Genomic DNA, 16,504 nt, shown 5'->3' on the forward strand with positions numbered 1-16,504 from the left:
AATGGAGGATGTCCGCTGCTTGGTCTACAGCTCAACTCGGGGTCCTCAGCGTTGGTTTTTGTGTCACGGTTTCCCTGATTGCTGGGTTTCAAAAATTTTAGCTTTGTGAAGGAGTTCCTCTCATTACTCGTTGAGTGACAACATTGAGCGGCATGCAGCGTGACATCACATTTTCTGATTGACTCAGCTGTACTTGGAACCCCAGTACCAAGTACTACTCCTTAATGGAAAACCCTAAAAGTCGAGTTGAAGAAAAATGCTTTACTAAAATTCTCGGATGAGTTTGAAGATCAAGGTCAGACAAGATCAGTTTATTTTTTTTTTTAATTACTAGGATGTTCACATTGATACCACAGGTATCTACGTCTGTCAAGTTATTCAGTGATTCTTACTTTAGTAGAAGGCAGGTATATTGTATATTTTCCAGCTCTGCATCGTTATCCCTTTGAACACAAGGACATTTTAGATGAGCCTTGTGATATATTAACCGTCATGCCACTATTTTCATTTCATGTTTCATTGGCATGTTAGAAGGACTGCACAGCACATACTTTAGTTTTTTGATACGGTTTGTGTCCTGAGGGCTAGAAGAGTTAAGTGACCTCAGTTATAGTATGGCCATGGAAAGTCCTTGTTTCTAATGTAACTGTATACACATACCACATGCTTCCAGCTGAAAGTCCAACCACTAATTAGTGTGCAAGAAATGTGAAACTGCATGTAAGTGCACACAAACACACTCCTGTATGTGGTATGTTAGTACTTAACACACACTGGTAAAATAAATCAGTCTGAAATGACTTGTCAGGTCAGGTGGTCAAACACGGCCTGCTGTGGTTTTCTTTTTCAAAAATAGAAAAGTGGCTGCGAGGGTGTCCTAAATATGTGCAAGAGCAGGGAAACAAACTGAGTGACAGAAAATTAAAAGGGACAGTTTTGACAGTTAACTGAAAATCTTAAACTCACTTAAACATAAGGTTTGCATAAGATTTTTTTTTTCCTTAGATTTAAGTCACACACAAAAAAAGACTTTTTGACTTTAGTCTTTGATCTTTTACTGCTCTAAATTAAAAATAGTGTCCGTAGATCTTAAGGCTGTGGGTCCTTGCGCAGCTTCTTAATTGCTTCTGCGAGTGCTGTTCACTCATTATTTCAGGGACATGCCTGAATGGTCCTAAAGTAGAGGAAAGAGATTCAGGCTGCTCTTCATGTAGCACACCAAATGTTCCTACTTAATGCAGTGTGTGAGTCTGCGTGTGCACAGGGTTTTGTGTATCGTGGTCTGTGATTACAGCTTCATTATACCATATCAGGCCTAATTGCAGACTAGTGGCGTGCTTGGCAGCTTCTGCCTGTGGTCTAAAGAAAACCCATTAGAGTGATGCATTTGTAGCTTATGCACAATGACAAATAAATCCATGTATGGCCCCTGTGTTTACATAAATCATGTTGGTAAGCACACAGGCTAAGCCCTTAAAATTTCAGACTGGGAATAAAAACGTTTTCCATTTGGGCTTTTTCTGCTTAATGTTGGACAGGTGATATCAACTTACTTTGGTATTTTAGGTCACAAAGCTGACCCAGGGAAAGAACTGGATACAAAATCTCACTTCACCAGCAGGGGGTACCAAACTCACAGTGTTCATGTTTGTCCAAAAACATCAGGCTCTTTGGTTAAAGCCATGAGCATGGCTGTGTTGTTCTAAGTAATGCTTGAAGACATCAGAAGAAGAACTGTTTGGTCAAAACCAGGTTAAAAAAACCTTGGATTTATTAACTGGGTTAAAATCACTGGATGGTGTGTTTTTGTTTGTTTGTTTGTTGTTGTTGTGTTTTAATTTTTGACTTGTATTTTTTATTGGATGTCTTAAACCTGTTCTAAACAGTTTGGCGTCTAGCATACACAATTAGTTCATAATGTATTTTTAATGTGTATTACAGTGTAAATAACACTTTCAGGCTGTTTATAAGTAAAACAGTTCAGATTATCAAAATAAATACATTTTATTTTTTAATACTTCACTTCATTTCACCTCATTCTTCATTTTGAACTGTATATTGTGACTCAAATCAGAAGTTTAACCCTAAAAATTTGGGTTTTAATATTTGTGTGTGCAAGTTAATGTTGTATTCTTTAATGCTTAAGTAGCAAAGCGATCTAAAGTCTAATCTGATTTACTTATTTATTCAAATTTATGTTGCTACTTTACTTTAGGGTCTGAGGGAAATACAGTGCCGTACGTCTGTGCACTACAGCAGGAGCACATCATGTTTTTAAGTGTATTTAAAGTGAAAAAGCAAAAACTGAATTACTTTCCTCTAACCCCGGACTCATGGTTCTGATACAGAGGCCTCTTAATGAAACCACACGATGATGATCCGTTAACAATTGTAATATTGATGCTGATTGGGGATAATGATAGCACTCGTGCCACATTTTAAACACAAGGATGGATTTAACTGTTCAGCATTGACATTTGCTTTTTTTCTGCCTTTCTCCTGATCTTTTTATCACTGAATGTATTTGGCCTTAATCTTTGTTTTGCGTTCTTCACTGACATTTCATTAGGATAGAATTTTAAGTGTATGGATTTCCAGTAAATCTAGATAAATCTAGTTACTATTATTATTATATCACGTAATTATGCACAGTATTTGTGTAACACTTAAATGCTGAACATGCCCTTATGTTATTTGATTTACTACTTGCAGCACCTTTGCTTACAACAAATATCTCCACAGGTATGCATATATACAATATGCATTTACACATAAATAAACATTTGTCACATTGTTGGACTAAACTGTACTTCGAAGATTTAATCGGGTGGAGATTTAAACTTCAAAGTCTGTTTGGCATTAGATTACTGCAAGTGTAACACCACCCTGTCAGGTGATAAATATGGTGGTCACACCTGTACGTGTGTTGACATTTGTGCTCCTCCTGCAGAATTACTTACTGCAGATACTCATTGAGATTCTGAGGTCAGACTCAGAATTAGCTTTCAGATGTGAGACAGTCACTGCTTGGCTTACCCTTCATACGCCTGTCACCGAGCAGCCTCTTTTTAATACAATACAAGCACTATAGCTTTGGAGAAGAGTGATCATATTGTGTCATAGGTGTAAATGAATCTTTGTGGTGTGGCATTGACCTGGCAGGTGAACGTGCATGTACTTGCCCCCCTCACTCGCAGCAAGCGCCAGGCTCCCCATAACAGGAAACGGCGAGGTGAGGCCAGGGTTTATGGGCTAATATGGCCTCAAAGGAGCCTCTTGTTTTGAAACAGAGCTGTAGCTCTTCAGACTTGTTTTCCATATTGGTCTGGCATGGAACGCATTGACCCTGGCACACGGGCAGGAAAACATGACACCGGCCGGAGCTTTGAACGCCGTGGGGACGGGTGAGGGGCTGCCAGCGTCCATGCCCATCTCCCACGTGGATTTAGCCAGAAACAGGTTGGGCATCAGTGCCAACTTACTGCCAGGTTGCTCAACCTGCAGATACAGGATCTTTAAGTAGGCATGTAGTGTAGTACAGAGGGCTGCAGCTATAATCTGTTAATTAATCATCTGGTCTATATGTCGAGCAAACCTTTGCAAAGAGCCACAATGTATTTATCTCACTGTGTTTGAAACGCCAGTTTTTACTAATAAGGCGAAGAAATATTATACAATTATTAATACAAATGAAATAGCTGTTGGTTTTAATTAACCTACACCAGTTATTGGTGCAGTTATTGTATGTCATCCTGCACCAGAATAGCCATTACATAATTGTGTTTTAAAAACCAAAAGGAACTAGTGATTTGGACCTGACTGCAAAAAGAGACAGAGAGCAACTTTTCAGGGTAACTCCACCCTAGAGCATACACTGCTTCATCCGCCTTTTTGACCGCAATGGGGACCAAAAATCAACAAAGGGTTGTATTCAGTAAGACGATACTACAGATTAAGCTTAACATTGGGGTTTGTCAAAGGGGGGAAAAATATCGTTATAATTGTTATTTGTAAAGTAATGTTTTGGATTATTTATCTGGTTGGGGCAGTTGCTATTGCTGACATCCAGAAATCAGGCACCAGTATGTAAGTGAGAAAACAAGCACACTTTGAACTTAAATTCACCTTTTTTTTCCGGTCACATCCAGTATTTGTGCCGTTGTTGTCTCTTCAGTGATCCGTCATCTCTCAGGCCTTTGTGTGTTTGCTTTTCACGCCGTCTTTTACCGTTCGCCACGTTTGCCTTGAGCTGTGGTCAAATGGCGTTGTTTCACAAACTGGTTTGATATGAGACGACGCCTTCATCAGGTTTTACTATGTAAAATCAGCCGTCAGAAATGTGCTTTGAGAAGTACATAAACAAGGTCACCGAGGCCTTACTACGACTACCTTGGATATTTTGCAAGAATCTGATCAATTCTGTGACACTCGTACTGTCATTTATGCTTTTGTTTCCTCACGTTTAAATTATTGAAATGGTCTTCCTATGGGCGTCAATCAGAAAGCATTAAAACAGCTTCAGATTGTACAAAATGCTACAGCAATTCTGATTACAATACCCAAGAAAAAGGAACAGATTTTATGCCTTTACACTGTTGTTGTTATAATTATTATTACTATTACTGTCACTTAAAAGTGCGTGTAGCCCAAGACACCACCATCCTGGTGCTGAGTGCAGGTTCCTGCATGCTCCCCAACCTCTAGTAGCCTTTCCTTCTGCGGTCCTTTCCCCCCACCTTCACCGTTTCCCCCAGACATGAGGAGGAAGCCTCAGGCTGGCATCTTGGCAGTGTGGCCATACGTGTGTGCGTGTGTATGTGTGTGTGTGTGAGGGGGATTGAGGGATGGATGCCATGACTGGGTTGGAATGTTCCACAGTGTTCCAGAACGTGTGGTCGGAAAATCTGAGCAAGTAAAAAGACATGGAGTAACATGGGTGAGGGGAACAAGACCTTATTGACAGTGATCGTGCTCTCACATCACCAGCACACGTACACAAACACACACACACGTTTCAAAGTAGGTCCAGTGTGTGCCCAGCGATCCTGATCCATGTGGACGTCATGCCTGACGATCCCAGGATCCAGTATTAGCCAGTACTGAAGTATTTAATTTCAACACCGTAGTAGAGACTCTGGAATTTTTATTTTACTTATTTATTTATTATTTGACTGCTAATTTTATTTTTCTTCCCTCAACAACATACCACAAATTTAAATCCAAAGTTGACCTCAAGCTTAATTGTGACTTAATGTGTTAGCTTAGGTCATAGACACATCGCCAGAAATGTAACTCTTATTGGACTGAACAAGAGAAAATACTATTTTATTTATCATGCCACAAGAATCTATTTCTTTTTTCTCTGATAAATCACTTGTGTCCTTTAATTATATTCCTAAATCCTCAGTTTTAGTAGGAGCATTGAATTTGAATCTCTGGAGTCCGTAGAGGAAATAAAAGGTGCTCTAACACGTCAAACATTTTCTCATCCTGTAATCAATTAAACGTTGTGATAAAATTAATTCAGCCGAAATGGGCGGTGAATGTTTTATCGTGTTTTGGTTGTGTTGCTGTGATTTGGTGTGTATGTGTGAATCACACTCTTTGTCTTTGCAGTGTTATTTGACAGGTCTTAACTGGTGTTGTCTTGTGCTTTTTCAGGATGGTTCCTACCTGGCGGAGTTCCTGCTCGCTAAAGGCTATGAGGTAAAATAAAAATCCCCTCTGTACACATATACACGCACGCACACATGCACAGATGCACATATGTGCGCAGATACTTGTGAATGCCAACATACACACAGAACGACATTCTGTGTGTATGTTGCCGCAGTTTGTGGGTATTCCCGAGGGAGTGTGACGTATCTTGACAGTCAGCTACTTACACTGGCTGACTCACACCTCACCCTGATAAGGCCCCTGGTGCAGCATGAGCTTTTTAACCCCTGTCCTTTTACCCCAGGTCAAACCATTAACAGGGAAATGGTTGTTATTAGACAGCCATACGAGTGAGGTCACTAGCTTTCACCTGCTGTTCAGTGTGCTCAGGAACACGCAAAGTCAACAGTCTGTCAGTGAACTCAGAGGCTAACAATGGTTTCTTTTTCTTTCTTTCTTTTTAAGTTGTTTAAAGTTGTGTGTGTGGGAGGCATTAATATGTGTCTGTGCTGCAGGGTGAGATTGGATGGGTGAATTCTAAAAATGGAATGGACAGGATAGAGAAATAATGTTCTTCTCATAGAGAAAAAGTATCAAAAACTAGAGTAATATTACTTTTGTGACCCAACAAGACAAGAAGAAGCACTGGAAGTTAAGAAACCGGTTGTATTGCACCCTGGTCTTTTACTAAACTTCAGTTTTCCACTGGCAGTGTTTTGAGCTGTGCCCAAAGTGGGAAGAGGACGCTGGCTTATTGCAGATCTAGAAAAGGAGCTGGCTTATGCTGAGACTTTTCCATAGTGGCCAAACTAATACTGGTGTAATCAGAACAAAATCTTTGAGTCTTATGTAATCAGAAGTTTTTGGTTTCTCTATCCCGTCCATTGCCCAGAGACCTTGAAGTATATGTGAACTGTATTCAGGTAAAGAGTTTATGTGGAGGGCAAAGAGTGAAGCCGTATGCTGCATTTGTAGTGTAGTCGTGGCTACAGAAGGTCACACGTACGTTAACATACATGTTTCAGGAGTTTTCATTACATCTCCTGACAGTCGCAGCATGACTTCACTTCCCCTCTGATGTGCAGGAGAAACACCTAGCTTTAGGGCTGTGCGATATGACCAAAATCTCATATCCCGATATAAGACATATATCGTCCGATAACAATATAAATCACAAAAAATTAACATTTTCTGTAAATTCTGTGAATCTCGGGCAGCTCGACTTGCGTGGAGTGTTTCCAGCTGGGCGTTGTGTACTTGGAGTCGAGTGTTTTAACTGATGCGTGAAACTACAGGGTGGGCCATTTATATGGATACACTGTAATAAAATGGGAATGGTTGGTGATATTAAAGTCCTGTTTGTGGCACATTAGTATATGTGAGGGGGCAAACTCCTCCAGATGGGTGGTGACCATGGTGGCCATTTAGAAGTCGGCCATCTTGGATACAACTTTTGTTTTTTCAATAGGAAGAGTCCATGTGACACATCAAACTTATGTCACAAGAAAAACAATGGTGTGCTTGGTTTCAACATAACTTTATTCTTTCATGAGTTATTTACAAGTTTCTGACCACTTATAAAATGTGTTCAATGTGCTACCCATTGTGTTGGATTGTCAATGCAACCCTCTTCTCCCACTCTTCACACACTGATAGCAACACCGCAGGAGAAATGCCAGCACAGGCATCCAGTATCTGTAGTTTCAGGTGCTGCACATCTCGTATCTTCACACCATAGACCATTGCCTTCAGATGACCCCAAAGATAAAAGTCTAAGGGGGTCAGATCGGGAGACCTTGGGGGGCCATTCAGCTGGCCCACGACGACCAATCCACTTTCCAGGAAACTGTTCATCTAGGAATGCTCGGACCTGGCACCCATAATGTGGTGGTGCACCATCTTGCTGGAAAAACTCAGGGAACGTGCCAGCTTCAGTGCACAAAGAGGGAAACACATCATCATGTAGCAATTTCAAATATCCAGTGGCCTTGAGGTTTCCATTGATAAAGAATGGACCCACTACCGTTGTACCCCATATACCACACCAAACCATCACTTTTGTTGGTCCAACAGTCTTGGAGGGATCCATCCAATGTGGGTTAGTCTCAGACCAATAACGGTGGTTTTGTTTGTTAACTTCACCATTCACATAAAAGTTTGCCTCATCACTGAACAAAATCTTCTGCGTGAACTGAGGGTCCTGTTCCAATTTTTGTTTTGCCCATTCTGCAAATTCATCTGGGTCATCCTCGTTGAGATGCTGCAGTAGCTGGAGTTTGTAACGGTGCCATTTGTGAGTAGCTAATATCCGCCGAAGGGATGTTCAACTAATGCCACTCTCCAGTGACATGCAGCGGGTGCTACGCTGTGGGCTCTTGCTGACTGAAGCTAGGACAGCCACTGATGTTTCTTCATTAGTGACAGTTTTTTTTGCGTCCACATTTTGGCAAATCCAACACTGAACCAGTTTCACGAAACTTAGCAAGCAGTTTGCTAACTGTAGCACGAGAGATGGGTGGTCTCGTAGGGTGTCTTGCATTGAAATCTGCTGCAATGACCCGGTTACTGTGTTCACCAGATATCAACACAATTTCGATCCGCTCCTCACGTGTTAACCTCTTCGACATGTCAATGGTTGTGAACAAAGAGAAACTTGTAAATAACTCATGAAAGGATAAAGTTACGTTGAAACCAAGCACACCATTGTTTTTCTTGTGACATTACCAATAAGTTTGATGTGTCACATGGCCCTCATCCTATTGAAAAAAACAAAAGCTCCAGGTTTGGGATGCTGATGTGGAAGGGTTGGAGGTGCTGTGAGGAGTGGCATTAAAGAGGAGTGCACAGGCAGGCAGGAAGTGCACAGTGAATAAAGGAAGTGAGGTCAGGGAACAGCGTCCCACTAATGGACTCCCCTTGGATCAGGTCCTGTTATCTTCCCTGAGCAGACCTTCCTCTAAGAATGTGGAGTACAGATCACAGATCACAGGCAGCGAAAAAACAAAACAAAATGTTGAGGTGGAGCCATTAAACATAATGCTATTATATCAATGTATGCAGTGAAACAGATTGTGGCAGTTCCAGTGATCTGTCAAAGATAAGAGCCAGTTTCCTTATTATTAGGCTTTGACTACTGGAACTAGAGAAATAGCTGGGAAACGTTAAAAAACTTTTACGGCAAATTGTAAATTACAGGCAAGTCCAATCTGTTTTGACTCTTTGTACCAGCGGGCATCCAGCAAAGATTCCACCGACAGGTCAGTGTTTAGTTCTAACAAATGTAAAAAGAAACCAAAGGCAACAGCAAGTCACACAGAAATCTGCAAAAATCTGTGATGCTTAGTGGAGGGGCCATCGCAATTTGTAAGGGTGTGGATGCCTTTGGGTCACTGAGAGATTAAAGACATGAAAATGATATCCAGGCATTTTTACTGAAGAACTTCAGTGAGTCAGGTGAAATTTAGGACTGATGCAGGAAGACAATGACTCAGCGCACACACGGACAGAATAACTGAAAATGAAAATCCCAGAAATACAAATGAATTGAATCTCTTTTGTTTGTAAAAGGAATGTACCAAAATTCCTCCTCATTGTTTTGGAAGTCTCACAAGCAGCTAGAGGAAGTGTCTGATGGAGGTCGCTGCAGCTAAAGGAAGTTCTAAGAACTCCTAAATTTAACTCTTTCCCGAATAGAGACGATATTTGATGACCTCCCCAGTACCCTTAATGAGTTTTGACTAGAGATGGCACGATACCACTTTTTTTATGTCCGATACCGATACCATAAATTTGGATATCTGCCGATACCGATATGAATCCGATATAGTGTTTTTTAATCAACAAAACTGTTTTTTTAAAATATCTTGCTGCATTTTGTATAAGTTCATACTCAAGTTTAAAACAACAACTACACTAAAGCTATTCTGTTATACCTGTATGTAAAAAAAATAAAATAAAATAAATAAATAAATAAATAAATAAATAAATATATATATATATATATATATATATATATATATATATATATATATATATATATATATATATATATATATATATATATATATATATATATATACATTTCATAGTTCAGCAATACTGATCAATCTAATAAACTTAAACCTACACCATCCTCCCTATTCTGGTATTTTAAAGAGTACTTAGCGTAAATATTAAGCAACCTAACTAATAGGGTTCCAACTCCCAGCAACAACAAAAATAAATAAATAAAAAATAGGGAACCACCCCTCATGCTCCACCTCATGATGCTTAATTGACGTAATCAACCTTAATTTGATGCAGTGTGGGGAAAAAATGCACAGAAATAAATTATTTTTCAATATATTAAAATATTAAATAGATTCAACATCTTTCTTCAACAAAATTGCAGACTGCACAGATGGTACCTTCCCAAAGGAAAAAGTACTATAGCTTACTAGGGTATATATATTAGACTTAATAGTTACTATATACAGTAATGGACTTCTATTCATTTTACATCAAATTAAAACTTTGGGTGTCAGATAATTATTTATTAAAAGCTAGACATTTTAAATGAGAATAAGAAAGAAAAGTATGTCTTTGTGCCCCCTTTTCCCTGTTAATGCCCTATCGGCCCCCCTGGCTAAACTTTGCTAGATCTGCCCCTGCACAGTTACCAGCGTCAGCTACGAAAAAAAAAGATCCTGGTGTAGAAAGTAATATTAAATACATTCTAACAACAGCTGATCAAGCTTAAACGTGCTGCTGTTGTTTATCCACTGGTTTCCTCTTTCTGGTGCAAAGTGGGCCAAAAACAAACCAGAGAGATGGACTCGCGACAGAAAAGCCGATCAGCTGATCATTAAGCAGTTTCATGATTGAAGTAGCAGCAAGAAGAGGCAGTCGCTCCATATATCGTTTGTTAAGCTTAACGCAGGAAAGCTTTACAAACATTCAGAGATGGACTTACACACTTGCTTTACTTCTCTCGGGGATAACTTTGTCGGAGATGAAATGCCGGGTTGCTAGCGAAGCTCCAAATGCTATCCAGACCACCGACAGGTGCCGCATGCCACAGCCGCTCTATCACGTGATGCATACTGCTCCGACGTGCTAATGTTCTGAGGCGAGTTACATCGTGTTGCAAGTTTTGTGAGGTGCTTTCGTGATATTTAATGGATCGGATTACATTTTTTATTTTTCTCCGATATCCGATCCAGTAATTTAGGTCAGTATCGGACCGATACCGATACGTAATATCAGATCGGTCCATCTCTAGTTTTGACACCTCAGTGTATATAATTAAAGATGTAGTTTGACTATATAGGCAGAGTTCACCTCTTGCCGACTTCTGCTGAACACACAGTGGTTTTACTGTAAGAGCAGGCCTCTTTTTTTATCAGCTGTGCAATTACTCATTGAAAACGAAATAAAATAATAATAATACAAATAATTCTGTTAGTGTGTTATTAGTTTAGTACGATTTGTTTGCCTTAATTAAAACTTGAATGGAGTAATCGTTGTAAGCAAACCTTTTTTTAAACTGCAGCATGCCTCAGAATATGTTTAGTCTGTATTTACCCATGTTGAAATCGTAATAACAATGACAAATTAACTGACATGAATGGTGTAAATTGTAGTTTAATTTTTTTGTGTGTGTTATGTTTTAAGACACTAGATATTTTTTTTTAAATTTAACAATTCTTCTTCCCCCTTTTCTCTCAGGTTCATGGTATTTTGCGGCGTTCCAGCTCCTTCAACACAGGTCGCATTGAGCATCTTTACCAAAATCCACAGACGCATACCGAGGGCAGTAAGTATCTCATTTATTTACGGAGGAAAAAAGAGTAACCAAATTAAAATATCAGCTGATATTTCCTATTATCCAATCTGTCACTACTGCCATTTATAGTAGCTGATGCATTTAAAAGGTAAAGAAGAGAGGGGAGAAACACCCTTTCATGTTATGTGTGATGATGTTGCACAGTTTGTCCACCGGAAGGCAATCTGCAACTTACCTGTTGGAGACACACATGTTTGGAAAGCCACAAACACAACTAGAGAGCATAAAGAAGTAAATAAATGTATAAAAAATGTCAGTGAAATCTGTTTATGATTTGTGTGTCTGAAAGGAGAAAAAAATAATGGCAGATATATTGGAATTTTGACTTTTAAAATTCAATTTTATGCATATAGCGCCAAATTACAACTCTCCCCAAGGTGCTTTTTATTAAGCAAGTGCTTGACAGTGGGGACAGCGGGAAGGAGAAACTCCCTTTTAACATCTGGCAGAACCAGGCTCAGGGAGCGACAGCCATCTGCTGTGACCGGTTGAGGATGAGGGGAAGGAGAAACACAATAATATATTTTTTTGTTGGTCTTGATCCTGATATTAGGACTTAGACTTCCATTGGTCATCAGGAGTGAATACATGAAGGAGCAACAAGTGTGATTTTTATTTATTTATTTATTTTCTTTTGGTGTTGAGATAAGAAAATGTGTTTTGCTGTCCCACTCTCTATCAGACTTGAAGTTGCATTATGGTGACCTGACTGACAGCACATGTCTGGTGAAGATCATAAGCCAGGTGAAGCCTACAGAGATCTACAACCTGGGTGCTCAGAGTCACGTCAAGGTAGTGTGATCCCAAAGTCACAACACTCGTGGTTCTTTAGTTTGTGCAGTGTACTTTCAAATCAAAGCTCTATCCCAAATCCCATATTAACACGCTACAGTATTTGAAAAGCTACTTTCAGCTGCTCCTTTGTCACTGTGGATCATGGCTGTATGTTTTAAATTGCTTATACAACCCCAGAGAGGATTTGTGACTCGGACTGGAATTGAATCAGTAACCTTTCGCTTACCAAGCAAATGTGTAAAAAAACGACACTGTGGAGCCACGCAGTAATGCTGCATACCACATCATTTGTATTTAATACGTCAAAATGATAATTAAGAGTTAGTGCACACATTTAGTACCACTGGGTAACACGCTACTATGTCTGAGGGAGCACTGCATCTTGTAAGCAGTGGCTACATATTTCTATCAAAGTGCAATGCAGTGGTGTCACAAATGAGACATTACTGGACTGGATCTTACTTCAAAAACTAAAAGGAAATATTCAAATCTATAATTTCATTTTATAACTATGTCATTTTTAACATGTTAGTCTCTAGTAGTGTCATCTCAAACAAGATTGTTTCCTTGGTAACACACAATCTCAGGAAGTCTTCAAAGATACCTAGTTCTTTTTTATTTACACAAAAGTATCCTGAACAAAGGGAACCATAGTGAGTAGGTAGTACGCAGTTGTGAGATTTTGGATGGAGTAAGAGTGCTTTTCCTATAAACATTCTTAATCGTCTTCCCATTCCCTGGAACCACTGCTCATGGATTTGCTTTGAAGAAGGATATAGGAAAAAAAAAAACTGATAAAGAGACTTGATAACAATGAATTTGCATTCCAGCAGCACTCTAATGATGGTGAACCTTCAAACCATGACGTTAGACCAGTATTTTGTCATGTTTTGTCATGTTTCTCAGGTCTTTGTCTGAATTTCTACGAACATTATTGCTAAGGATTGTCTTATTGCATTGGAGTCACACTGGGTTAAATATGTACACTTGGGTTTTAAGGGGTATTTATTATTTTCTTCTTTTTTTGGGGTTGTATGGAAGCCCCAAACGCAATTTCATTGTTCTTGACAATGACAATAAATAACTAAATACTAAATACTAAAATAAGTATGAATAAAGTTAGTTACAAAGTAGATTTGGTTTCTCTTTTGTGGCATTATAATAAAAGTATTCCAGTGAAATCTGACAATGTTAGATTCTGGTTTCATTGGTCTGTAATCCTAAACAAAGTACAGATGCTTTATCATATGAAAAGAGTTTTGAGTTATAAATATCACCAATATAATGGGTTACTGACAACTTTCAAGACATTTGGCTTAGTCTGCGTAGTCTTGCTGACACTGATAAATGAATATCAGAGACGATACAGTCGACCCCTACATATTCCCGGTTCAGTATTTGCGGATCTTTCTGTGGAACCGAACTCCAAATTATTCATGGGAAATGTGCTTATTCATGGATTTTTTTTTTTTTCGGTAGAGCATATCCAAAATATTCGCTAATTATTTTCACTTTTGTGACTAATTTTATTAATTTTCAAATATTAATATTAATGTAAAAACAGCAAAATTGCAATAAAAAGTCTTTTTTTTCTTAAATAATGTTCACCAAACAATGTGCAAATTCCAAACACAAAGCTCCTGGGAAAATTCAAATAGGCCGTAAGCGTTTTAGAGGTAGTCTCAAGTATTGGCAGATTTCAGCTATTCCTGGGGGGGTTGTGGTCCATAACCCCCATGAATACTGGGTGTCAACTGTATTCTTCTGCCTCTAGGCAAAGGAGCTTGCAAAGAAAAACGTCTGGACTTCTTTAAGTTACTTGAAGACGTTTCACCTCTCATCCGAGAAGCTTCTTCAGTTCTAAGGTCAAATGGTGGAGAGTCCCAGATATAAACCTAGTGGGAGTAACCCCCCACAGAGGGACAAAAGGACCCCCTGATGATCCTCTAATCGCCTGAGCCAAGGTGTGAAACTGGATGTGGGTACCAATCAGCCAGAGTTTCGGGTGAGTTCATTGTGAAACCTGGCCCCACCTTATCATGCAAATTCCTGAGATCAGATGGCCCAGGATGTGAGTGGGCGTTAAGGCGTCTGGGAAGGGATCTCAAAACTGGATTATAGATGGCAGAGAGTTGGTGTCGTAAACCACCGCCTCTGTTCCTTCTGGAAGAAGCTCCGAACCTGTAGGTAACGATAAAAATCTTCCCTGCCGATCTCGTAAATCTGACACGTCCTCAAAATTTATCAGCTCCCCATGCTTCACTATCTTACAGATTGCAGTGATTCCATGCCTGGACCACTCCCTGAATTTATGGTCTAACAATGCTGGAAGGAAGCGTGGGAGATACGCTGGCCATCCCAGCAACCCTATTTTCCTATTAAGACCAAATATTTTAATCACGTCTGCCCATATTTTCAGGGAAAAACTTATACATAAATTTTGCATCTGATATGCCTGTGGTAAACTCTCAAGAGACCCCAGAACAGACTGTATTGGGAAATCCATCAAAGAAAGCTCAATGTCCTTCCATTTTGCCTCAAACTTAGAGTTACACCAGCACACTAGAGGTCTGATCTGGGCTGCCAGATAGTAATCCTCAAAGCACGGTAGAGCCATGCCCCACCGCTCACCAGGCAGCTGCATTGTTGCATATTTCACTCTTGGCCTTTTATTTCCCCATATGAATCTTGAGCAATGCATATCCCACTCCCTAAATTGTTTTGCTGGAACCTCCACTGGAAGCGCTGCAAACAAATATAGCAGCTTTGGGAGGATATTTATCTTTATTGCTCTAACTCTGCTGCCCAGATCGAGGTGGAGCAGACCCCACCTCTCCAGATCTTCATATATCTTCTTGTTCACCCGATTATAATTAACTTCATAGAACAATGCAAGGTCTTTTGTCAGCAGGATCCCCAAATACTCCATTTGAGATTGATGCCATCCGAATCTATATCTTGCTACCAATTGTCTTGAGGGGTTAAAAAAAAAATGTCAAGATTTGAGTTTTTTGAATTTTTAGTCTATAACCAGACAGTCTGCCATATTCTTCCAGTATTTCCATAAGCAGAGGAATTCCCTCTTCCGGGTTTCCTAGCGCTACCAGCACGTCGTCTGCATACAAGCAAATTTTATTTTCCACATTCCCCGTTGTAACCCCCGCCAATCGAGTCTCTTCCCTGATGCATTGAGCCAACGGTTCAATGAAAAGGTTAAAGAGCAGTGGGCTCAGCGGGCAGCCCTGCCTACAGCCAGGTTGTAGTGTTATCCGATTTGAGAGGCTTCCATTAACTTTGATCCTCGCTGTTGGAGACATATAAATCATTCTTATACAGGGAGTGCAGAATTATTAGGAAAATGAGTATTTTGTCCACATCATCCTCTTCATGTATGTTGTCTTACTCAAAGCTGTATAGGCTCGAAAGCCTACTACCAATTAAGCATATTAGGTGTTGTGCATCTCTGTAATGAGAAGGGGTGTGGTCTAATGACATCAACACCCTATATCAGGTGTGCATAATTATTAGGCAACGTCCTTTCCTTTGGCAAAATGGGTCAAAAGAAGGACTTGACAGGCTCAGAAAAGTCAAAAATAGTGAGATATCTTGCAGAGGGATGCAGCAGTCTCAAAATTGCAAAGCTTCTGAAGCGTGATCATCGAACAATCAAGCGTTTCATTCAAAATAGTCAACAGGGTCGCAAGAAGCGTGTGGAAAAACCAAGGCGCAAAATAACTGCCCATGAACTGAGAAAAGTCAAGCGTGCAGCTGCCAAGATGCCACTTGCCACCAGTTTGGCCATATTTCAGAGCTGCAACATCACTGGAGTGCCCAAAAGCACAAGGTGTGCAATACTCAGAGACATGGCCATGGTAAGAAAGGCTGAAAGACGACCACCACTGAACAAGACACACAAGCTGAAACGTCAAGACTGGGACAAGAAATATCTCAAGACTGGTTTTTCTAAGGTTTTATGGACTGATGAAATGAGAGTGAGTCTTGATGGGCCAGATGGATGGGCCCGTGGCTGGATTGGTAAAGGGCAGAGAGCTCCAGTCCGACTCAGACGCCAGCAAGGTGGAGGTGGAGTACTGGTTTGGGCTGGTATCATCAAAGATGAGCTTGTGGGGCCTTTTCGGGTTGAGGATGGAGTCAAGCTCAACTCCCAGTCCTACTGCCAGTTTCTGGAAGACACCTTCTTCAAGCAGTGGTACAGGAAGAAGTCTG

The 16,504-nt window shown here is 40.0% G+C and overlaps 1 protein-coding gene across 1 annotated transcript in view; it reads left to right on the forward strand.

Annotated features, from left to right (window-relative positions):
- gmds (GDP-mannose 4,6-dehydratase) overlaps positions 1–16,504 on the forward strand; it is a 195,315-nt gene that overhangs the window by 8,975 nt on the left and 169,836 nt on the right. Inside the window, exons 2-4 of the mRNA XM_082509656.1 lie at positions 5,662–5,706; positions 11,365–11,452; positions 12,165–12,274. Coding sequence (XP_082365782.1) covers positions 5,662–5,706; positions 11,365–11,452; positions 12,165–12,274 — 243 coding nt within the window. The remainder of the gene's footprint in view (positions 1–5,661; positions 5,707–11,364; positions 11,453–12,164; positions 12,275–16,504) is intronic.

The sequence above is a fragment of the Aulonocara stuartgranti genome (genome assembly GCF_965226115.1).
Source record: "Aulonocara stuartgranti genome assembly, chromosome: 17".
NCBI classification, from domain to species: Eukaryota; Metazoa; Chordata; class Actinopteri; order Cichliformes; family Cichlidae; genus Aulonocara; species Aulonocara stuartgranti.